General features: G+C 40.2%; 1 protein-coding gene across 1 annotated transcript; it reads left to right on the top strand.

Moving 5' to 3' along the window:
- Positions 1-7: 7 nt before the first annotated feature.
- Positions 8-25,799, top strand: AIDA (axin interactor, dorsalization associated). Its single transcript, XM_080651283.1, has 10 exons — positions 8-322; positions 6,246-6,315; positions 12,746-12,799; positions 13,242-13,296; positions 16,912-16,975; positions 17,134-17,240; positions 18,095-18,217; positions 20,489-20,611; positions 22,314-22,431; positions 22,558-25,799. Exons 1-10 carry the CDS (start codon positions 213-215, stop codon positions 22,652-22,654), a joined length of 921 nt encoding a protein of 306 aa, XP_080507409.1. The 5' UTR covers positions 8-212; the 3' UTR covers positions 22,655-25,799.
- Positions 25,800-26,082: the final 283 nt, after the last annotated feature.

Below are 26,082 nucleotides of genomic sequence, written 5' to 3' on the forward strand. Positions count from 1 at the left end.
CGGGGGCGGGGCCGCGGCGGGGCGGCCGCCGCCGAGCCGCAAAGTTTGGCTGTGGCGGCAAATGGGCTTGGGCGGCTCCTCGGCGGGTGGCGGCGGTGGCCGGAGCGGTTCCTCCCGGCCCTGTTAATGTCGGGGCCCGGCCCGGGGAGGATGGCGCCCTAGAGCCCGGCCTCGCCGGGGCAGGGGCGGGAGGGGACGGGTGGGGACCGGCCATGTCGGAGGTGACCCGGAGTCTGCTGCAGCGCTGGGGCGCCAGTTTCAGGAGAGGCGCCGACTTCGACTCCTGGGGCCAGCTGGTGGAGGCGATAGACGAGTATCAGATGTGAGTGACTAGCGGCGGGCGGCCCAGCCCGGCTGCAGGGGCCGCCTCCGCTGTTCCTGTCGGTAACTCTCATCCCTGTCTCTGCGGCCAAGGCTTCTCAGGGTGGGGCCCCGCGGGCACTGGGGCTGGCTCGCCCGGCCCCCGAGAAGCTGCCCTGGACACCACGATCCGCGGGCTCTCTGGGCTTCCTCGCCCTTCTCCCTCCGCCTCCACCGGGCCAGTCCCCATTCAACAGGTTGCCCTGGTCTCCCGGGGCGCCGGCCCCATCAGGCTACCTACTTACTTAGTTCCTTCCCGCGTCTCACGGGTCCCCCGCTCGCAGTTTCCTTTCCTCCTTCCCCCCCGCCTCTCGCAGGTTGCCGCCCCTCAATTTCTCTGTTAGAATCTCCGGGGGGTCGGGGGGAAAACTTGGGTGCTCTCCGCCCATGTTCCAGGCACGAGTGGCTCTGTGCACGGTGCCATCCTCCCCCCCACCCCCCCATGTGTAGGACTGGAGGGGACAAACTGGTGGCAATGAAGAGGAGGGGGGTGCCCCTGGGAAGCAGCGAGGCCAGAGGTGCCTCACCAGCCCAAACAAGGGTCCCCCCTCGCGCGCCCCTTCTCCACCCATCTTTCTGCAGAGCCCTGTTTTCCCAGTTCACCTCGGTTCCGTTTCGGTTTCTGGGACTGTTATTTGCTCAGCAGTGTGGGTCCCACCCACCCACCCCCTCGCTCGGTTGCTTTGGGTGGAGTCCGCGCAGGATGTGAACAGAAGAGAGCAAAATGTGAATTAATAGACCACGCACGGGAGCCGCCGCTCCCTCCTGGGCCCCTCCTCCTTTTCCTGTGTATAATGTATAGCCGCTGGGTGCGTGTGTGTACCAGTTTCTTTGATCGGCCCAAGTCCGATTTATTTCCCTTTCTAGTTTCCCCCTCCCCCCCCCAAAAAAAGTAAGAGTTTATTATTATTATTATTATTATTATTAAAAGACAAGGTTTACGTACCTATAAAACTTTGCTTAGATTCTTACACATTTTCCTGGAAATAACTGGCTGCTAAAGTGCCATTGCAAACTGTTGCCATTAATTACTTATTGGGTTAAAGCAAGTTATTGTTTGAGGCTGTAGGGAATATGAAACCATGTGTGTGTAAAATCCTCCCCCCCCCCCCCCAGTGTCTTCTGGGAAGAATATACGATTGGTACTTGGAGGATCTAAATTCTTTGTTCTTTCTCTACAATAGTTATTTGTGTTTCTATGTGGCTGTTCAGTTGAATGTGTAGATGTTCTCCTTCCCCATCGTACTGACTTTGAATTGCCTGTAGTTTCAAAAGGCTCAGAAAACAACCCTGCTCTGGGCCCTGTTGCCATGCGTATCATTTGACTTGCACTTGCACTTGATATCACTTGCTCTTGCCACTACTCAGTGAGCATATTATTCTCATTTTACAAAAAGAGGAAAGAGAAGCTTGGGTTAAGCAGACTACCTAGGGTCACAATACTATGCCGCTGAAATCTGAGGTTTTTAAAAAATTCCCAATCCTGTCTGCTCTACTCCATAGTACTTAAGATACTTTATTTAAGATGTGGCGTGTATGTCATTTGGGAAATTAGATTTTCTTCATTACCAAAGAACATGCCCTTCCATACTATCGCCTGTTAGGCAGTGAGCACCTACGTGTATTCTCATTCTGTGTGTTCGCCAGAATTGCAGACCCTGAGGTGTAAAGCCGCCTCGCACTGTGAAGTGGTGGGACTTCACAGCTGTTGGCATTTAGCAGCAGAGCTCACAATGGGAAGTGGACAGTACCGTGTCCAATTGAAATTACAAAGGAAAGTGGAGTGTGCAAGCTGTTTAGCTAGCACTGAGTAATAGGCACATACAAATCTGCTGTTGGACCTCCACACTAACTTTTTAACTTCGTCAGAGAGAACCACTCCAGAGTGGTTCTCAGATTTTAAAACCTGCCAGCGTAATGATTGGCTTAAATTTTGTAGATGTTTAAAAATGAGGCTACGTATAAAATGAGGTTGAAATGTTCAAAGCAGCGCAATTTACAATAGCTAAGATCTGGAAACAGCCCAAGTGCCCATCAGTGGATGAGTGGATAAAAAAGCTGTGGGACATTGACCCCATGGAATACTATGCAGCAGTAAAAAAAGAAGGATCTCTTACCCTCTGAGACAGCATGGAGGGACCTGGAGAGCATCATGCTGAGTGACATAAGCCAGTCAGAGAAAGACAAGTATCCCATGATCGCACTCATATGAGCAAAATAGATCCAGAGACAGAAGCATGGACCAAACTCTGGAATCTCAGAGGAAAGGTGGGGGAGGGTGGATGGGTGGGAAGAGATCAACCAAAGAACTTGTATGCATATATGCATAACCCATGGACACAGACAGTAGGGTGGTGACAGCCTAGGGTGGGGCAGGCCTGAAGGGGTCAATGGGGGGAAAGGAGGTATATGAAATACTGTCAACAATAAAGATTTTTAAAAAATAAGGGAAAAAAAGGTTGAATTTAAAATTCATATATCCAAAAAGGAAGGCGAATTGTCTTTTTTATTTGAATTATCTGTGAGGAAAGGCTGCAGAAAAGAAGACCATTTGGGGGCTACTAAATGATGTAAAAAAGAATTGACAGGATATAGTCGCTGACTGGATATTGAGAGTGAAGGAGGGAAAGTCTAGGACAGCCGTGGGCAAACTACAGCCTGCGGGCTGGATCCGGCCCGTTCGGCTGTTCTATCCAGTCCGCAGAGCCGAAAGAGCGGAGGGTTCTCTTGCTCTCCCCTCCGCTCCTTTACTTTGAATTTATATTAGTTCACACAAACACTCCATCCATGCTTTTGTTCCGGCCCTCCGGTCCAGTTTAAGAACCCATTGTGGCCCTCGAGTCAAAAAGTTTGCCCACCCCTGGTGTAGATATTTGTTTGGTGTAGTCTCTCTCCCCACTTGAATGTAAGCTCTTTGAGGGTAGGGTATCCAAGGTATACTTAGTGTCCAGAGTAGTGCTAGGCTATCATCAAATAATTGCTTAGTTAGATAATAGATAATTATCGTATTCTATTGAATGGATAGATTCAGTAGTATGCTGTGGGAACAGTAGAGAATTGATGTCAAAATTGATGTCAAAATAATTTAAACAAATTATTATGGCAAAAACAAAAACTTCTATCCAAAATAAACATTGTTGATGAAAAAAATTCCGTTTAGCAGGTCACCTCTTTCAGCAAGCTGAGGGATATGTGACCCCCTAACTTATGGTAGAGTGGTATGGAGTCTGTTGCTCAGAATCAGGTATTTCACAAGAGGTCTTAGTCTAGCACATGGATGCTCAGTAAATATTTGTTAAAGTGAATGGGTGAGTTTGAAGACCGAATAATACCTGCTGTTAATCACCTTTACTATCTATAATAATAAAAGCGTAATATGCTAATTAGACTGGACAGCCGAACGACCTTCCGGACGTCCTTCCAGATGACCTTCCAGATGAAGCCGGGGCTGCGAGGGCCGAGGCAAGCGCTGCAGCTGCAAGGGCTGAGGCAAGCCGCCTCGGCTGCAAGGGCTGAGCCCCTTGCACAAATTTTGTGCATCGGGCCTCTAGTGTGTTATATCAGTGCTACTCAGGTGTGGTCCACAGATTGGTGCTGGTCTGCAAACTGCCACTGGTCTGCAATGAGATAAATAAAGGAATCGAGATTTAAGATTTAGAAACTAGCAATTTAACATCTGCACGATCATTTGTGTTGTATTTTATAGAAGTATTAGTCTGGAGCAGATTAGAGGGAAAGACTGGTCCTTCACTAAAGACAGTTTGAGAAGCACTAATTTCTGTCACGGATTGCTGTCCTTCGACTACTTGTTTATGTGTTTAAAGTATAATTAAAACTCCCCTTTGAGAACAGTCCTGTTTTATCTGTAGGAAGCACTGTAAGGTGAGTTTATTCTCTAGAGAAGAATATTTGATAGATTTCTCACCTCTGCTAACAGAACGGCAATTCTTGCACTTTGCTCGTCTGATATCCAAAAGTACGTGGATTTTCCCTCAAGGGACACAATCATGTCTCACTTTGCCTTCAAATGGTACAATCATTTATGGATTTAGCAAATTATTGTTTTTGCCTAGGTTTTAAAAAAGTTTAAAATAACTATGGAGGTTTAATTTCTATACCATGAGTTCACTCATTTTACATAAGCAATTAAATGAATTTTTAGTAAATTTACCAAGTTGGGGAGCCATCCCTACAGTAAAGTTTATAACATCTTCATCACCTGAAAAGACCCCTGTGCCCATCTGCAGTCACTTCATATTCCTACTCAAACCCCAGCAACTGCTAGTCTATATTCTGTCTCTAAAGATTTGTCTTACCTGGACATTTCATGTAAATTGAGTCATCTAATATGTGATCCCTATGGCTTCTTTGATTAGACAATGTTTTTGAGGTTCATCCATGTTGTGTGGCATGTATCACACTTCATTCTTCTTTATGCCAAATAATATTCCATTGAATGGATATACTCCTTTTTGTTTACCCCGTTCATCAATGGGTGGACATTTGGGGTATTTCCACTTTGGGGCTGTTATGCTTAATGCTGATGCTGTAAGCATTCATGTACAGGTGTTTTTGTGTGAATATATGTTTCCAGTTTCTTTGGGAATATACCTAGGATTTTGAAATTGCTGGGTTATATGGTAACTTTGCTTAACTTTTTGAGGAATTACCCAAGTGATTTCCACAGTGACTGTACCATCCTATCAGCAGTATGTGAGGGTTCCAATTTCTCCACATCCTTGCCTACAGTTATTTTTCCCTCTCCTTTTAAAAATTATACTCATCCTAGTGGGTGTGACATGGTATCTCATTATGGTTTTGATTTGTATTTCCCTAGTGACTAATCATAAGAGAGATATTCATGTGCTTATTGGCCATTTTTATATCTTCTTTGGAGAAAAGTCTGTTCAAATCCTTTGCCCATTTTTAAGTTGAGTTATTTGTCTTTTTATTTTTTAGTTGTTAAGAGTCAATCCTGTGTTTTTGCTGCCTCAGAAATCACTTTGGATCTTCACTGTTGAGTTGAACTAGCAGCACAGCTCCATCCTTGAAAATTCACCCAAGGCCTCGCTGCTATTTGTAATTTTGATGATAATTGGGCAGACAATGATTTTCATAGCTGATTGGTGGCGTTTTCTTTATTTTCCATGAAAAATGTTTTCAAAGGTATAATTTGGTTGGGTATTGCCACTTCGGCATGGCTGTAATGTGGACTAATCTTACCAGCAAATTAACAATAGGCTGATGAAGTGTCTCTGGTTGGTACTGTTCTTGGTGCTCACCGGAAGTTTTATGCAGCATCTGGACAACTGCTGATTGGCTTGTTCCAGAAGAAATGTATGCGTGCGAAAGAAAGTTGGGTTAGATGCCACTTGAGGTTCTTCCCAGCTCTGAGATTCTGTTTTTACTGTCTAGAGCTCAAATTTGTCCCAGTGAAATGCTCTGAAAATTATCTTATTTTCATTGTCATTGTATAAAGAGTTTGATTCTAAAGATAATATAGGTTTATACTTTGAAACCAGAACATAGTATTATTGTACTTCACTGTTTTGTTTTTAAAATATTAAAATTGTGCCCTGGCCAGTGTGGCTTAATTGGTTGGGCAGTATCGCATGCACCAAATGGTTGCTGGTTCGATTCCTAGTCAGGGCACGTGCCCCTGTTGCAGGCTCGAGCCCCAGTAGGGGGCATGCAGGAGGTAGCCAATTGATGTTTCACTCTCACATAAATGTTTCTCTCTCTCCCCTTCCCTTCCTCTCTCTCGAAAAATGTATAAATAAATAAAAAATTATTTTTAAAAATAAAAGATTGAAGTTGCTTCACCTTGTTGCACTTGAGATACTTTGCTTTCCTTCAGTTCTCAAGAATATGTTTTCTTCTTACAGATTAGCAAGACATCTACAAAAAGAGGCCCAAGCTCAACACAATAATTCCGAATTCACAGAAGAACAAAAGGTATCATAGAGTAATTGCCAGATGTGTCAAATTCCAAATGAACAGGCTTCCGTCCTTTGATTCCATTAAGCAAAAACAAAAATCAAAACTGTTATACAAAAAATGATACTGATTATGCTTTGCTGAACATTGTGATCACGTAGAGATACCACGTGATTTGCCACTTAGTGAATTTCTTACTTCATGAATTTCTTAGCCATTTAGGCTTTGTTTATCTTTAGTGGAGATCATCCACACGTTGGTTGGGAGGGAAGTCCATAAACTGGAGTTTGATTATGAGTAATTGTATCTTATTTTTAACTCTGAACTTTCTTAATTTCTCTACCTCCTTTCAAAACAAAACAGACACCCCCCAAAAGAAGTCACCACTGAAAAAAATTTGTTCAATAGTTTGGCATAAGATTCTGTCACAAAATAAATGCATAAGATTGCAAAATGTTTCAATGGTGCTCTTTCTCCTTGCATTAAAATTTTAATGTGTCATGTTAATTTCTTGTAGAGATGATGAAAAATAGGATGCTTTAAGAAGCTTTACTTTAGCCCTAACCACGTCGGCCTGCGGACTGAAGGGTCCCACGTTCGATTCCGGTCAAGGGCATGTACCGGGGTTGCGGGTACATCCCCAGTAGGGGGCGTGCAGGAGGCAGCTGATCGATGTCTCTCTCTCATCGATGTTTCTAACTCTCTATCCCTCTCTCTTCCTTTCTGTAAAAAAATCAATAAAATATTAAAAAAAAAAGAAGCTTTACTTTAAAGAGTGAGATGAAGTGGGAAGAAACAATTCCCATTTTTTCCTGGCTTAGAGTATCTAATGTAAAATCAAATTTTAATCTCGTAGATAAAGAAAAAAGACTTGTGTCAGTTTTTCCTTCATCTCTTAAGAAAACACATTGTGAAAACTATGGTGACTTAATTTGCTTGAATTCTTTTTTTGTGCAAAGAGTGGGAGTGGGAGTGATTTTTTTTTTCTTTTTTTTCTTTTTTTTTTTGTATGTGTGTGTGTGTAGACTTTTTAAGGAAGCTGAAACAAATTTATTTTGGTCCTTAGGCTTTGTATTCATTTGAGTGTTGTTTATAGGAGTTTGGAAAGGAAAAAACCCCTAAAGATTTTGGTTAGCCATATTTCTTACACAAGATAGTACATTTGCATTTTAAAAATATTTAGGATCTACATAATCTAATGTACTTTTATTGTGTTGAAAAAAGAAAAAATACATTGCTACAATTTAAAAGTGTACTGTTCTCTTTTTCTTAATAATTACTGATACCCACAATAGATTTAGGATATTTAGGATTTGAGCCCTTGAAAATAATTACCATAAAGGAAATGATTGGTTTGCTTAAGGAACAAAGACTGTATGCTTTATCACCTCTATAGCATTTGTGAAAACTATCTAGGAATTGATTAGGAAGTGATCAGCTGGTTTCACAGTATTGAGAATTAAATGACCGCTATATTTTATTTTTATTTTTCATTTTTTGAAATTGATTTTTAGAGAGAGAGAAAGGGAGAGGGGGAGAGAGAGAAACATTGATGTGAGAGCAAAACATCAATCTCCTGTCTCCTGTGCACTCCCTACTGTGGATCAAGCCCAAAACCCAGGCATGTGCCCTGACCGGGAATTGAACTGACAACCTTTTGGTGCACAGGGCAGTGCCTAGCCAACTGAGCCACACTGGCCAGGGCTGACCCCCCTATTTTAATCACTTATTTGCCCTGAGTTACTAATACGTTTTGTCTCCAAAATCTGCTGCTTAGGTATAAACCTATGAGCAAAATGACCTCAAATATAAAGAGATTTGACCTAAACCTTTAAAGTTAAAAAATGCCATCAAGAAATGATCTTTGCCTGTACCTCCTCCTATCCTGGAGGCCTGATTTCTGAGGTGCTATTTATGATAACTGCCTGGAGGCGTTTGTGGCTGCTGGTGGTGACCACAGAGAGAGCTCATGCCTGCCTGCCTATTCCTTGGGCTTGGAGAAGGACCCCTAACTCAATCTGTACTACATTTTTAATGGAAGGCCAAGTTGTATACACTTAACACATTCAAATTGCTTTAAAAAATACAGGTGAGACATTCACAACAGGAGAAAAATCCCATAATGACATACAGGCCTTATTTGAATGTCACATAAGGAAGAAGTTGCTAAATGATTAGAAAACAAAGATTTCCCAGATCTGATCTGGAGAATGCTGGCTCTGAGAAATTAATAGATGTTAATTGAACAGAGAGTTTGTGACTTGTCAGGGCTTTTACTATGGCCAATGTGTATGTTGAATTTTTTCCTCTTTTTAAAAAATGTATTATTTAGTTAGTTTTGTATGTTGAATTTTTAAAGAGTTTGGGTAATGGAATATTTCTTAAATTTGTTTGTTTTTGGAAGTCCTGCCCCAAACATTTCATTGGGTCTAGTGTTCTGAAGGACACGTTTTGGGAAATTTTGAAACCAACTGTTAGGTCTGCAAAATTAACTGAACGCTACACCTGGAACATAGGCAAAGTAGGAGAAAGTCGATTATGTTTTCCTCAAAAGAGGAAAATGGAAACTGTTCCCTACATTATTCTAAGCAGAATTGTTCTTTATGTTTTCCATTTTGAATTCTATTTCTAAGCTTTTACTATTTTCAGTGTTTTTGTAGCTGTGATAAATTTGAGAATTATGGCAATCATTCAATAGTTTGTGGGACTTTGAAAGGAGATTTTTAAGAAACCAACCATATTTCTAAAATGCTTTCTTTATGTGCCCTGACTGGGTATTGAACCAACAACCTTTTGGTGCACAAGAAGCTTTTTGCTTTCTAGCTCACAGTAAGCTTTCACAATTATTTGATGAATAAATGCTTCATTATTAATCGTAGGTTATTGATATTTATTCATATATGATTATTATTTTAAGGTAAGAGAAATCCTAATTTTTGAGAGCATAACTTATATACATCTCCACAATATTTATTTTAAGTCTAAAGGACTCTAAAACAGATCCACTGATCCCTCAAACCTTTACTAATTGGTGATAAAATATTCATAGGGATTTTCTAATCATAATATCCACAAAGACTTCCGGTGGAAAGTAAAAAAATTTGTGATTCTTATTTGATCCTCCCTCATGGTTAGTTGAATTGGCTTTCTATTCCCAATAGTTTTGTCATAGTAACAACTGGGTTTAATAGCCAAAGCATAGCTGCCAAAAGCTTTCATTCCATTAAGTTCCCTACTTTGGTGTAGTAGATTTTCTCATGTAAGTTTCTGGGCAGAATAGAACATCATGTCTCATGATGCTTAGAAAGTCTTTTTCTGTTTTGAATCAAATTTGGTGGTAATGAGAATTCCAGCACTAATGCTTGTATTATATTTTCTAGGCACCCCCTTTCTACTGCCTCCCCCTTCTTTTCCTCCCTTCCCAGCCTCCCCCCAGCTAGAGAGTAGATGACTAGCTGTTTAAGTCTAAAAAATTAAATCTGGATTGAGACTATACTACTTCAACTCTGTGTATTTTTAAAACCTATTTAAATTGAATACATTTTAGCAAAATTAATGTAGCTCTTTAATTGTCTAATTTTGATTCCACCTTTTTCTTTAAAACTGCTCTTTTTGGAGTTGTCAATTTCCCTAGCAACAATAAACTAAAATAGCCAATATTCTGAAAATGAGAACATTTACCATTGCATATCATATGTATGATATGAGCAATTAATTTGAATGAAGTGCTGATAATTTAAATCTTCCTAAATTTAAACTTCACTTACCCTCAATGCACGTTAGTTAATAGTCAGTACTTACTCTGGCACAAGTGGCCTGTGCTTCTCAGTCATTTTTGTGTCCATTTGTTTCTAGGAAAGGTGAAAGAAACAATTACAGTAGCAAGCACTGGATTTTGACACCAATAAATCCTGCATGTTTTAAAAATCATTGTTACATCTGAAAATGATAGTGTTTCCTCCTCTTTTAATACTGATGTTGGGTGTGGTCCCTTAAAATAGTTATGAATAATGCCTATTGGTATTTTGCCATAGTTCAGTAGATTCCGGCTAAAAAGCTGTTGCTTCTGCTTAACTTGAAGAAATGTTCATTTTAAAATAGGTTATTAGTGGACTTATAGTTGTTAAACAACATTTTACTTTAAAAGTTAAAAGTGTCAAATCAAAAAGTAAAGAAGGAAAAGGAGTTAAGTAATATTTTTAAAGACTTACTCATTGATATATCTCAATACAGACAAAATCCTTGTTAAAAGAACATTTTTGAAAGAACAAAAAATATGGCCAAATGGTATTAAAATAAATGTATTGCTTTTTAATATTTTGTATAGAAAAAATTTTATATTCAGGGCAACTTACTTAACCTCTGTTTAATTTTTGCATCTATAAAATGACTGTCTCTAACTGATAGAATTATAGTGAGGATTAAACGAATTAAAGCTTATAAATCACTTAGGAGAGCTTGTCGGTAAGTGCTCTATAATTGTTAGCCATTACTGCTCCTATATTATTTATGTTTAACATTATTTATTAGTTTGTCAGAGTTGAGTGGTATATTTGAATAACAATGATTAGATTTTATTTAGAAAAGATTCACTGATTTCTATGCAAAAGCTATTTGAGATGTTATATAATCTATCTTGAATCCTTTTGCGCTTAACATATTTAAATACAATCTTTAAATGTAAATTTTCAGAATGAAATTGGGTATTTTCTAAACTCTTATGTTGGGATTGAAAGGAATTTTTAGATTGTGGAAATAATTAAATATGGTTACTTATGCATTAGCCAAGTGTCACATCTTGCTCGGTAGTGGTTTATTTTGTGAGTTGCTGTACCAGCTTTTTATTATTGATATAATAATAGCAATAATACACACTAGCCTAAGCACCGGGGCCAGGATGGTACTTGTTACTCCTCTTTGCTCCTCATTATCTTGCAGAGAAAGCTGACAAAAGAGAAAACCACCATATTCAACTAACATTTATACATTTAGAAAAACATATCATTTGTTTGCAGAATAGTTCATTGTGAAGGCACTGTAAATATTGTACAAAGATACTTCACTTTTATGGTCTGGATTGATTTCTAACAAAAACTTAAGAAATGTCTTTTTTGGAAGGACTTGAAAGTATTGATGGCATAATTCGGCTGCCTGCTCTTACAGATCTTTCTTCTATGGGTGTCCTCCTTTTCATAGCCGCCCTAGCCATTCATGTTCCTGTTTATGACCATTTACTGGGATACTTGAACTAACCTGACTGATCTTACCTTCAGTCTTTTACCTTTCCTACTTCATCCTATGGATTCTGTTGTCACAACAATATTCTTAAAGGGCAAATCTGATTGTCATTCTGTGTTCAAAAACCTTCTGTGTAATTTACTGCTGAAGTAATGACAGCTTCCTCAGCTAGTCATTGAAGGTCCCCTTCAGAACGACGCCCCCACCCCCAACACACACACACTTCATACGTCAATTTAGTTTGGGACAAATGCATCATGACAATTTTCTAAGCTTTTTCGTTTTAAAATCCTCCCAGTCACTGCAGCATATGGTCTTGTCCTATTTCTTCAGAACATACAGTGGCTTACTTTGCTGCATCTTTTTTTTAAAAAATATATTTTATTGATTTTTTTTACAGAGAGGAAGGGAGAGGGATAGAGAGTTAGAAACGTCGATGAGAGAGAAACATCGATCAGCTGCCTCCTGCACACCTCCCACTGGGGATGTGCCCGCAACCAAGGTACATGCCCTTGACCGGAATCGAACCCGGGACCCCTCAGTCCGCAGGCCGAGGCTCTATCCACTGAGCCAAACCGGTTAAGGCATTACTTTGCTGCATCTTATAGAATCAAGTGTCTCTTCTTTAGATTACAGTGATTCTGTCCATGTCTTATCTTACACTGTAGAACCTGAGCTTATTAAGGTCAAGGACTATGCCCTGTCACTTAATAGGAAACAGATCTGACTGTGAAACTTGCCACCATTCATCACAAGTACTAATTTTGCTTAGTAGTGCCTATGTATTTAATTATCTAAGTCATGATTGGACTTAGTCAAAATTAAATTATATCATGCTAACTTTCAGGTATTTTTACTTTTAACTCTTTTAATGAATTTCAGGCTTTATGGAGAAAAAGAGAAGGCAGAACTTGGGAGGGAATAGGTTGTAAGTCCTTTTCATTGACCTGTAAATCATGTCATAAAGCTGTCATCAAAGTAAACTTAATTTAAAATTGGTTGTGGCACATTAGCTCTCCCTCATCCCAGCCCTTTGCTGCCTGTTTCTCTTCTTTAAAATCTGTAAGACGCTAAAAAGAAAGAGAATTTAACTTATTTTTAGAAATCATACTGGTACATCCTTTATCAATAAAAATTAACTGGTGATTTTGACAACTACTAGTTAATAGTTATAATGTTTGGTATTTATAGCTTTTTCTTTTTTCTACAGAAAACCATCGGCAAAATTGCAACATGCTTGGAATTACGAAGTGCAGCTTTACAGGTAAATAGCATTTTGCCCCTCTTTCTGATACAAGGAAACCACCAACTGTTAGGTCTGCAAACTTAAGGAAAAGAAATTATTATGAACTATTCTAATGAAACATTAGGCATGCCTGCTAAGAGCAGTATTGTCTCAGGAGGGTTTTATAGCAATAGGAATTCATGAGTTAAGCTCATATGAAAATATTTAGTTCATTTTTTTATAAATTAGAAATAAAAGATATAACTTTAATTTTTTTTCTGTTATTATTAGTCTGAATGTTCCCAAAACACAACAACAAACAAAAATCCGCTTCAGACTTGTTATTTTCTACTTTGAAAGTCAGAAATAGATTCATTTATTTTGGCTACTTTTGGACTATTTAGTTCTTGCCACTTAAGAGACATTGGGTATAATGAAATATTTATAATAAAAAGATGTAATATGCATATTTTGAATTCAGTCCACACAGTCCCAAGAAGAATTTAAACTGGAGGACCTGAAGAAGCTAGAACCAAGTAAGTTTTTCAGTGATACTTCTTTCAAAAAATATTCATTAGATTAATTAAGATTATTTAGCATAAATGCTTATTTGATTTATTTTTGTTACTGTTTTGTCCTGTGTGATTTTTTTATGCTTTTATAATTCCTATAGTATTGATAGTAGTTTTTATTTGGTTTACCTTCATTTAGAATATGAAAAATTTGATTCTAGGTTGTACTTGCCTCACCTATACGTTTTAAGCCTTTATTTTGTTTTAATCACTGTAACAAGACTCCAGTTACTTTGGTAAGCGTTTGTAGTCATGTCTACTGGAGAATTTAAAATTATAGTCACTGATGCCCATTTATATCATGACATCCAAAACTACAGTCCAGCTGTTTGAGTGCTCTACAAAATATTTTTTTGTTGTCCTCATTTTCTTTCCCTTCTTAAAAGCTCTTTTGAAGTAGGTGGTGGTTAGGATGCTGCTAAATAAAGCTTTTTTTGCTGGTTCAAATGAATGGTCTCTTAGAGAAAATGTTTGCAGTCTAGGCAAAGGCACAAGGATTGAATACCACCATAGTCCATTTTAGGGCATTTTCATCACCCCAAAAAGAAATCCTGTACCCAGTAGCATCCACCCATTTCCCCCAACTCCCCAATTCCCAGCCACGAGTTTAATGTCTGTCTATAGATTTGCCTGTTGTGGACATGGCTTATAAATGGAATCATATAATATATGGGCTTTTGTGACTGGCTGTGCATACCATTGTTTTAGGAAAAGCACATTGGCAGCTTTAATGGTTATTTAATGGTTATGTAATGTTTCTGAAGAAAATTCTAATCAGTTTTTCAGTGATAAGCATAATTAGGACTTTGGCTCCTTACTTAGTCACTATTTTTCATTAGGTTTTTGTTTGGTGTTTTTTCCCCCAGTTTGTTTCCAAATAAAACTTTAAAATCAAATAGATATGTAGGATGACTGTAAACTATTTATCCTTAGGTCTTTATCATCTCTCTCTCTAAACGTGTCCACTTATTTCTCCTGTTGCCTGAAAGGATCATTCATTGGTGACCATGGTTACCAGTGTTTAGAATAGCAGCTACCTAATAGGCACTCAGGTAAAGCCACTCAGTTGCAGTTTGCTAACTGACACCTGCCCATGACCTTACAGCTTATAAATGCCAGAACTGGAGTCTTTTGGCTTTGTTTAACCTTCATTGTTGAAAGTATTACAGATGTCCCCTTTGTTTTTGTTTTTGTTTTTTCCCCATTGACCCCCTCCACCCGCACACGCCCCTCCCAAGCCTTCACCACACTATTCCAGAACTTGGTATTGACCAGGGTTCTAAGTGGCCCCAATCCTGTGTTTCCTCCACTGCACTCTATATTACACCTGTAATGTTAGAATGTCGACATCAATCCTAAATATCATAGTTCTCCAGTTCAAGCTCCTGAGAGGTTATTGACACACATATTAGAAGATTGGACTAAAATCTGCATTAATCTTTTATTTCTTGTGTTTTTGTTTGCTTTTTATTTTTATTTTTTAAGATTAGGGGTAGGAATGGAAAGGAAAGATAGCATTATTGGGATTCATTCTGTTACATTTTGAATTTATATAGTTCTTTTCATATGGACTTCTCCCTCCTTGGTACTTACTAGCTTTTTAGATGACTTTAATTTGCTCTGGCCTCCTAAAGGAACATCAGTGTGCCTATTGTATCTCAGTAGGATATGCTCTGTAATTTTTATTTGATTAAAGCTAGGCCCTTGTGAGTTAATGATTGTATCAGAATCATTTTCTAAAGGTTGGTGTTTGATATGCTTTAAGTTAAGTGTACTTAGTCAAACTAGCCTCTGCCTCTTCTAAGACTAAGAAAAGTAAAATTAATGAATGACTGTACCTTTCAATATGTGGACTTGGTTGCTTTATTTTGCTAATGTATTTTTTCTTCAAGGGTTTTTAAATCTGATAATCCTGTCTGAAATATACTAAACCTAAGATCTTGAAAGTACTAGTCATTTAATTTTCTTACGTTTATCCTTAGTAATAGCAACATATCACATTTCAGATCTCTGCCACTTCCCCTTGGCTTATCCATTTCAGCTGTACAGTCCGTTCTATTCCGTGAACAAGTCAGGCTCGTTCCTGCCTCAGAGCCTTTATTGCTGCTCTCGCCCGTTCTCTAATACGTGGACAGCCCTTGTTCCAGAGCTGCTTAGAGACAGTTCCTCCATTCCAGGTCACAGCTCTCACAACTCTAACAAGTTAGCTGTGAAAGGCCTGCCTTGTCCACCTTAGCTGAAGTTCTCTCCTACGCCACTTGCAGTCTTCTGTTTGTGGCCTTTATCTCGCTAAGCGCAATCTTACATTACCTTGTTAACTTGTTGGCTTATCTACTGTCTGCTTGTCCTCACTGTGGCCTAAGATCCATATGTGAGGGCAAGAACCCTCTGTCTTGATCACTGCCATATCTCAAACATTATGGACATTATGGACATTCGTGGCACATTTGTTGAGAAGAGAGTGAGAGGAAGGATAAGGGTAAGAGCTGGAAGGAGAGAGAGAGAGAGAGAGAATAAGAATGAATGAGAATCTAGACACAGTCTCAGATTTCTTCCTCACTGAAGGACTGAGTAGGGGTGCTATAATATATTATAAGAAGTGTGGTAAACACATCTCCCTCCTGTTGAAGTCATATAATTGCAGTCTGCACTGGGGTTTCCTCCTTTGAGATGACAACATGCCACACCTATTTTAGCTTTAAGCTGCAGGACTCCAAAATTAGGCTGAATAGGATGCATGTAAAATCCTGGGAACTTTTTGGGTTGCCCAGTTAATGCCATTACTTCACCTTCATATAATTGCAGGTAGTTACTGGAAACCCATAGGGCTAGATCTGAAGCACATACTTATAGCACCTCTCCAGCGTAGGCAGAAGAGGAGAACTCCTCTCTGTAAGTTTACATGCCAGAATGTAATCATGGAGCACAGCCCTAGTCCAGGAGGTGGTGCCATAGTGTGTGGTTTCAGACTTCCCTTGAGGATAAGTCTTTCTTTATGTTTGTGTGCATGTATCTTATGTATATGTATGTATGTAATAGCCTTTATCATAAATGATAATGGTTTTATGTATGTGTATAATACATGTGTGTATACTGTAAACTTTATATATGAAAATTATAACCAGATTTACCAAACTTTACCAGTTTCATGTAGTTGAGGGGAAATCTAACCAGGACACAGAATAAGACATGTTCATGTGCCTCTGATTGGTCATCTTTGATGTCAGTCTTTAAATGTTGTACTCCAGGAAGGAGGCATTACTTGTCTGTTCCCATGTCTCACCTGGGACTTTGTACATAGAACTATTTGGGGGTTTGTTTTCCATGAGGGCTTTGAGGCTCTGGAGCTTATCCTCTCCTTAGAGAGCTGATAGTACTTTGAAATTATCAGTGGCTGAAGCATTCTACGGATAGTTCCATTTGCTAAGATCTGTAAGTCCATGGACAAATACATGATAAGATCGGCAATTTTCAAAAATTATTACTATGCAGAGAAAATTGATTAAAAACAGTCATTTGTGGTAAAATTCTAAATTTGATTCATAGAAGAATTCATGCTCCTTTCTCTTTTTATTCTAGTCCTAAAGAATATTCTTACCTATAATAAAGAATTCCCATTTGACGTTCAGCCTGTCCCCTTAAGGTAAAGTAAATACTCACCAATATTTGTTTTCTTATTTTACACCTATTTTTGTCAACATTGTTTATATCAGCATCTTACCTGGGAAGTGAGCAGCTGGGAGGCTTCCCTAGAATACTTGGTTTTGTAGCTTATTATTTTTTCTGTCCTCTCGTACGTAGAAGAATTTTAGCACCTGGTGAAGAAGAGAATTTGGAATTTGAAGAAGATGAAGAAGAGGGTGGTGCTGGAGCAGGGTCTCCTGATTCCTTTCCTGCTAGAGTTCCCGGTGGGTATCTTTGTTTTAAAATAGTCACAATATAACCCCAGGTCAGGGTGTTTGGAACTGATTTTGGTACTTGCTAGTGGGGAGTAAGACATCTCCAGAGCCCGTGTCAGCCTGAAACAAACGTTTATGGCCATGTTATTGGCAGGAGCTATTTTAGAAGAGTGGTCTGAAAGTACCCTACTGTGTCGGGGTCCCAAGACCACCCTCAGGTTTGGTAATTCGCTAGGAGGACTGAGCATATAGTTGTACTCATAGCTATAATGTCTTGCAGTGAGCAAAATACAAGAACAGAACCAGCAAAGGGAGAAGGTGCGCGAGTAGGGAAGCCAGGTGCGAGCTTCCGGGAGTCCCCCTGGTAGAGCTGCATTGGGATTAATTCCCCCAGCGACCAATGGGAGCAGCACACGGAGCTGGGTTCTGTCGGGAAGCACAGTGGGGACTCAGTGCCCGAGCTGGTACTGGGGCCGATCACATAGCCACCCTCTGCCGAGCACTGGCCGAAATCCCTCCCCGAGGAAAGCAGGTACTCAGCATAGACCGCATTGTTTGCCCAGACAGCCGAGGCACAGTGGCTGTTCTTATCAGGGGATGTGGGAACCCTCCCCAAATCCAAGTCCCAGACACATGCCCAGGGCTGACCTTGCAAGCAGGCCTTTCCCAGAGTGACAGGCTCGGTCCTGCTCTGTTAACTCTTTCCTGTCCACGGTCATGGTGCTTGTTTAATTAATCACATTGTGGTTATTAAACCTGGACCCGGAGGCGGGGGTGGGGGTGGATAGGAAGCAAATAACGTACAATATTTACTCTGAAATTTCCCGTGGAGCTCATTTTTATTGCTGTTTCTCTGTTACCAGGTACTTTATTACCAAGGTTGCCGTCAGAACCAGGAATGACGTTACTAACGATCAGAATTGAGAAGATTGGTCTGAAAGATGCCGGGCAGTGCATTGATCCCTATATCACAGTCAGTGTAAAGGGTAAATAACTGTGTCTACGTGTTTTCCCTCTGGCGAATTTTATAAAACGGTGTTTCTCATTGGGATAAATGGGGGCGGGGGGACTCTCGTGTCTATGACAGCTCATTTTTCATTCATTCTACAGTGAGGCAAGATCCCTGAGAAGAGGGCATCATTCCTTCTCTGAACATTTCTGAGAGATTTACTAAAAGTATTTTCCTATTATAACTTACACTCATGTTTGCTTTCGAGGTGTTTTTTTCTATGTCTTTTATTCTTCTAATTCCATCAAGGGTGCTGCTAGACATACACACTGTCTTCACAGCAAAGACACCCTTCAGGAAACAGGTTTAAAAATGTCCCCACCTCCCAGGGGTGTGTGGTTCCCTTTGCACAGCCGTGCTCTCCTGTCCCCTTGTGCCTCCGAGAGCCGTCCAGGAGAGCCTTCCCAGGGAGAGCCGTGCCCAGGTGGGCGAGAGTCAGGGCGTCGATGAATCATCCGTGGAGAAGGGAAACAGGACGTATCCGTAAACATCCACACCCAGAACACAGTCCTGGGGGACGCTAGAAAGTGGTGTATTTCTTGTCCTAAACTATGTTTCCAAGGTTATTGAACATGGTTAGTCTTAGAAATTTTTTTGTCTGCTATCCAGTGATTGATTCCTTGAAAACAACTTTTTCTGTCTTTGGTTTAAGAGGGAAACCACAGCAGTTGAGTTCTTTTGTTGCATCGCCCAGCATTTTATTTTATTTTATTTATTTATTTTTTTTTTTTTTAAACCAAGAGCCGGTTCTTTCAAACATATTTTTTTTATATATTTTATTGATTTTTTACAGAGAGGAAGGAAGAAGGATAGTCAGAAACATCGATGAGAGAGAAACATCGATCAGCTACCTCTTGCACACCCCCCACTGGGGATGTGCCCGCAACCAAGTTACATGCCCTTGACCGGAATCAAACCTGGGACCTTTCAGTCCGCAGGCCGACGCTCTATCCACTGAGCCAAACCGGTTTTGGCTCGCCCAGCATTTTATTCAGAACTTTACTGTAACGTACTCAGTGGCCTTTTAAAAATAATTATTGAGTGAGTGAGAATGAAGTTGTCATACTATTACTCAGAAATGACAACACAGTTAATCCAACCCACAGTTAATCTGCAGTTTGAGGCAAATCAATGAAACAGATATGGACTGAAATGAAATGGAACTTTCACCAATGACAGAAATAAATTCAGACCCATGTGGGTTCATCAGTACCAAATAAAAGAAAAAGGAATTTGGCCACAGAGGAAAATTGTAACATGGAGAAACCACGACCCACAGCACTAGCGCTGTGTTACTTTATCTGCTGATGTGCAGTTATCAAGTCCATGGTCGACTGGAAAGCATTTGTACCCGACATTGTTTTATAGGCCCTTAGCAAAGCTGCGTATCTCATTTGGGAAAATACACTGTAAAACACACAATGTCATGATAACGTGATAGGTATTATGTTACCTTTGCATACACGTTGGACTGAAATACGTTTTTGTGTAAATATCTTTAGGAACTGAAATAATTAAATGTGCTAAATCGTTTTCAGTCCCCTAAGATGGACCTGTGGAGTAAAACACTGAGGAGTCATTAAGTGAGTCCCCATTGAATTTGATTAAACTGGAAGATTCCCGGCTCCAGGAAATTAAAACCATACTCCATACGTAGTGCACCATCTGGCTGTTGTAAATCAGGTTATGTTACAGCAAATGGAACCAGAATGTAGGTCATATACATGCAAAAGCATTCACGTATGGAGAGGTTTCATTGGCAGGTTTCATGTCCGATTGGTCCACCGACTTGAATGTAACGGGGATTCTGATAGTGGTCAGTTCACAGGCCTTCCCATGCCATGCACTTGCTCCGGGTGGGAAGTAGGGGTGTTATTCACATTCCCAAGTTGTATTGCACTCAAGAATATAATGGCCTGTTCCCTGGGGGAAGACACGATGCTCTCCTTCACCTCTGAACTATAGGATCACATTGTGTTCTCTCCAAGCTTCCGTAGGTCCCCAGTCATGGCAAGGCTTCCTTTGCTGGTCCCTGAGGTCCCCCCCGTCTCCTCAGCTCCCTCCACATACCTCTGGAGACCACAAGGTCTTCCTTCAGGTGGCCGCCCACACCATGTGGGAGCTCCGTTAACTGGGAGTCTGCTCTCGGCTCCTGCCGGCCTCTAGGAAACATAATCCCGGGGTTTCCTGTGCGCTTTTGAGTCTGTGCATTTGAAGGCTGCTGAGCAGAAACTCTTTTCCTTTCTAGATCTGAACGGCATAGATTTAACTCCTGTGCAAGATACTCCTGTGGCTTCACGAAAAGAAGATACATATGTTCACTTTAATGTGGACATTGAGCTCCAGAAGCATGTTGAAAAATTAACCAAAGGTGTGTAATCGTCAGTAACTGACCCCTTGTGCTCAGAGTTCTCATCTTGTTCATGTTTGTGGGCCTGGTGGACCTAGCAGCGTTGGAAAAAGTAAATGTCACATAGCGTTTATGGAATTGAATGAAATATACATTTATATTTAAATGTGGGAATCCGGAATTGTGTTCTCTAGTTGTATAGTAAATAACCTATAATAAAGCAATCTTCCATAGTAAAATCTTATCATCTTTAACAACAAAATAGAATGAAAGCTTTCTCATACTGAAGAGCTGGGGAAGCGGGGCTCCCTGAAGAGTAAGTCTCTAGTAGCTGAAAGAAACATTTTTTTCCAGCGGAATTTATTGGGCAGACAGACTATCGTTTGCGTTAGTTGGCAGGAGGATGGGAAAGGACAAAAGCAAATTATTAAAAAGGTGAAGCTACATTTTCAAGTTGCACGGTTCTTGGGGTGAGATGTGTCTCTTGCCTTTTGTCCACCGGAATGCCAGTGTCCTCTGAGCAGAAGACTTCGGAGCCCCTTTATCTCCAGAGATTCAGGTGTGGTGTTTGAAATGTCCACGCCCTGTGGGAGGATTGCACAAGATACACCTGTGCCTTTTGAACAGTGGCCACGGCCTCTCAAACAGCAGTCGCCAACCTTCCCAACCTCATGGACCACCAGTGGTCCGCCCACCACCGGTTGGCGACCGCTGCTCTAAAAGACTTGATCTTTTCCTTCTCAAATCGGGTGCTGCTGTTCCTGTGTCCTAAAAGGCGGTCCTGCCCGGCCGGCGTGCCTCAGTGGTTGATTGTCGACCTATGAACCAGGAGGTTGCAGCTCGATTCCCAGTCAGAGCATGTGTCCTGGTTGTGGGCTCAATCCCCAGTGTGGGGCGATCTCCAGTGTGGGGCGTGCAGGAGGCAGCTGATCAATGATTCTCTCTCATCATTGATGTTTTTGTCCCCCTTCCTCTCTGAAATCAATAAAAGTATTTTAAAAAATAAAAGACTTTTCCTGCAGCGCTCCTGTTAGAGGGTGATTCTCTGAGTGTGAGCAGCTTCCTGGTTAGATGCAAATGCTTGGGCCCGCCCCAGACCTCCTGGTGCCCTCCAGAGTTTGAGAATCGCTGTGTTAGCAGCATGAGTAGATAGGACATGCTTAAGAAATAATGTCCAAGAAATTTCAGTGGGAAGTGTGCCTTTGGCAGGAAAATATAACAAAACTTTGTTTTCCATTTAACTCCATTGCTCTGGAAAATGTTTCTGATGTGGGGTTGGGGGGGGTGTTTCACGGGCTATTTGATTATGTTGGTTTTATTGAGCTGTGTTCTTGATGACTTGACTCGCAGGGTGTTAAAAATAGGACTGTATTCAGAAGTTGACTTCATTCATTTCCCCCCACTTTGAATTCTTTATGTACAGTGACTCTAGTTTGAACTGATATTAATACTAATGAATATGCTGTACTTTCTTCACGTTTACAAGCATGTCAGCTCATCTTCCTGGGCTATTCTCATTTCACGGGTCGTTCTTCGATCAGTCTGGCTCAGAAGTTTTGCTAGAGTTTGGAGTGACAGCCACAGGCATACCATCAGACCGTATAACAAAGGTTACCTTATAAAATTATGCCAGTTGTTGCTTGTTCCTATGCTTCTGGTGATCAAAGAAAATGTATTGACGAGAATGGTGCTATCTGTGGCTAATGCTTTTGTCATCCCTTAGGTGCAGCTATCTTCTTTGAATTCAAGCACTACAAGCCTAAAAAAAGGTTTACAAGTACCAAGTGTTTCGCGTTCATGGAGATGGATGAAATTAAACCCGGGCCCATTGTAATAGAACTGTAAGTGATGCGCTTATGGAGTTAGTACTAATGGAATGGTGGCTAGTATTTCTTCTTAGTATGTGACCTTGGAATAGATCGATTATCAAAGTATTTTAAACAGTGGTTTTTCTATTGTGGTTACAGATACAAGAAACCCACTGATTTTAAAAGAAAGAAATTGCAATTATTGACCAAGAAACCACTTTATCTTCATCTACATCAAACTTTGCACAAGGAATGACCCTGACATGAATAACCTGGAACTTCTGTGAATTGTACCACTCACTAGAAACATCGTAGCTCTGTAGAATCCTCTCCCTTCAGCAGGCAGGAAGCAGGCCGTGCCAGGCCAGTGGGCCAGGGGGAGCCCACTGCAAAGCTGTAGCACAGAACCCATGTCCAGCACGTCACTGACATGTAAGACTCTTTTGGATACAGGCTTATTGTAGATTTTGAAACAGGTTTTTACTTTTCTATTGATTGTGCAGTTAATGTTCTCTTTTCTAATTGACCACTACTGCCCTGCTTCCTGGAAAAACACTGTTATGAGTAGGGTGTGCTCATCTTCAAACTTATTACAGCAATAAGAATGTACTAGAGTTTACACGTCTGTACCCTTCTGCTCCACCATGCTCTTTGGGTGTTTTGAATTAATGTCAAACTTTGGGCCGATGTGGGTAGGATAGTATGAATCTGCTTTGGAGCGTTTGGACTAATTAGGCTGTCGAAGAAGGAAATTTCTAGGCTGCTCCTCGAGGTGGCCTAAGTTCACCTGATCTCATCCTTCTCCTGCTCGGAGTGTGCCTTGGCCGGATCAGTATCCATATGGGAGTGTTCCCAGGTTGTAGCTGTGATTTTTCCCGATGACAAGATTGTTTCGGAAAGTGAGCATATTTTTAGTCACGTTGATTTGCTGTTCTTCCACATCACATTGTTATTCTTTCTGATAGTGATTCTAGGGTTAATGCGGAACCATCTCAGAATAATTACCAATTTTTAGATGGGTTAATAATGTCTTCTAGATCATGTAAAAATAATTTGAGTCAGATGCCAATGAGATACTGCAGGAAGAACTGCTGTTTTTCTGACAACTGATTGTGAAACCTGGAAACCTGCATACCTCTTACAGCATTGAGTATGCGAAATTTGGAGATACTCTATTTTTTTTTTTTTTTTTTTACATAGGTAGATAGGATTGCCATTTATTTCCTGTTTAGATATATCACCATTCATCCATATGGAAATATGCAGGTCATTAGCATGTTATAATTTGACTATTTACATTATTTTTGACTTAATGGGGCATAAATAAAACTTTCATAGTATACACGAGGCACCTGTTTGATACACAGAACATTAAATCTGGGGTGGGCTTTCTGTGGGTTAGATGTAGAGCCCACATATTTCATATCACTACTTTCAGTGACCAGTGCTAGCACGAGGGAATGGGGCGCAGTACTTGGGCTGTTTTTAAACTAGTGTAATAACCTGTCATACTGTTCCGTATGTTTGCTTTTAAAAATAAGTAACCACCATTAAGTCGTCCCAGCCCTTGCACTTCAAGAGATCTAGTCTCTCAGTTGTCCTTTGGGACAGTTCCGTTTACGGAGATGGATGTCAGAAACTTCAGGAGCCTGAATGAATTCTCAGCCAGATTTCGTCTGGTCTCTCATCTTGATTAGATTAATTTCAAAATGGTTCCGTCCACAGTAACTGGAGGGGATGAGGAATTGCCTTAAATAACTTTGTTGTTCACTCAACTCTTAGACTGTGAGTTGTCAGCCCCCCAGACTGTAAGCTCCTCAAGGGGCAAGAACAACACTTTCTCCACATCATGTAAACTGAGGTGGGGGCAGCGCTCTGCACCCTGCGGGACTCAGGACCTTTTGTTTGATGTCGCTGACAAGACCTAAAAAATTCTCCCTCAAAAAACCTATTAAAATGTAGCAAAACTGACATATTGTTCTTTCTCTTTTCTTGTAGACCATAAGACATGTATAGCAAAGTGATAATTTATATGAAGCATCTGCTACTGTTCACTAAGTATGTTTTATATGAACTACACATGCCTTTCATCAGTATTAAAGAAGCTTAAATTGAACACTGTGTGAGTAGCTTAGCTTTAATTCAGAACGGAATGAAATAACAAAGCAAGTGATTGTCTTGAAGCAGTAGACACAGAATACTCCACATCCCACAGTAAATTATTTAAATTTACTTCCAAATGAAAAAAAAAAAAATCAGCCATTGAACAGTAACCACAACTGTAGAAATGCTTCTGGCTGAAACATTGCTGCTTCCTAAATGAGATGATTTTAAAAACCACGCCCAGAAACACAATGACTGGAGATGGCCGGGTGTGGCATACTGAGGGATGGTCCCCTGCCCTTTCTGGATATTGGCAGCTTGCCTGGCTCCGCTGCCAAAGCGATGCCACCCGAGGGCTGAGAGAGCATCCCGCAGGGGCAGAGGTGCTCAGGTCGGGAATTCTCTACAGCTGACTGACTTTCCAGTAAGAGGAGGTAAATACCCCCCAAAGCTTTAGGGGCCCAAAGACTCCAGCTCTGATTGGTTTAAAAATAGGCTTAATTTACCTTTCCTACTTGATTATCTTCCTAGCTGGTATAATCTACATTTAAATGCTATTTAAAAATAGAAATTACATTAACTTCATCACTATTTTATGTCCTAAAGGAGATTGGAATATTCAAAAGTTGTATTTGTGATTTACTCTTATTTTACATGGTTAAAAAATAACATTTGCTATTAACTATGGAGTTCTTCTCAAATTGCTTCTTTTCTTGATATTAAATGGGAGGACCTATTGTATTGATGGAATTCTTTTGCTGAAGATACGTTACTTATGAATTTTGAAAGGGTTATCTTCTTTCAAAGGTCCTTATCTTTCTCAAGTGGTATATGTGTTAGTGGTTTAGTATAAAGGAAGATTTGGTTTCACGGTGAGCCTTTTGCTTTCTGTAATAGGGTGTTCTTAGTGGAGTAAATGCCGTAACAGTGACAGGCCCTGGTGTAGATAATATTATATCATGAACCTTCAGAGAACAGGAAGAGTATGGTCAAAAAGTTAACAGGGATATCAGCTTTTTATCATTTTGATTTAATCTAAATCTTAAACTTCTTAAAATATGCTATTAAGTTACTATAATTTAATGGTTCTAAAGAGTTAGTTCTTAAGAAACATTGTTTCAAAACCATGGTGTAGCCCTGGCCGGTGTGGCTCTGTTGGTTGGAGCATCACCCCGTACACTGAAAGGTGGCAGGTTCGATTCCTGGTCTGGTTATGAACGGGAGGCAACCGATCGATGTTTCTCACATCGATGTTTCTCCCTCTCTCTCTTTCTCCCTCTCCCTTTCTCTAAAATTCCAATAAAAAATTAAAATTTAAAATAAATAAATAAAACCATGGTGTAATAAGAGTACTTTTTAAGTATGGTGTATTCCCAAATTCTTACAGATATACTGACTTTTAAATACAAATGCCAACGTTCAGATATTCTGTGGAGTAGAATCAGTCAACAGAAAGAATTGAGGTCAGCCATGGTTGCTGACCTAGGGCATGTTACAAGCCTTAAAATCTTAAATCATTCTTTCTCATAGTATTCTACTCTTCTGATGGTTTTTGCCATATTCATTGAAAATCATAGGCAA

Source organism: Plecotus auritus (genome assembly GCF_963455305.1).
Source record: "Plecotus auritus genome assembly, chromosome: 14".
NCBI classification, from domain to species: Eukaryota; Metazoa; Chordata; class Mammalia; order Chiroptera; family Vespertilionidae; genus Plecotus; species Plecotus auritus.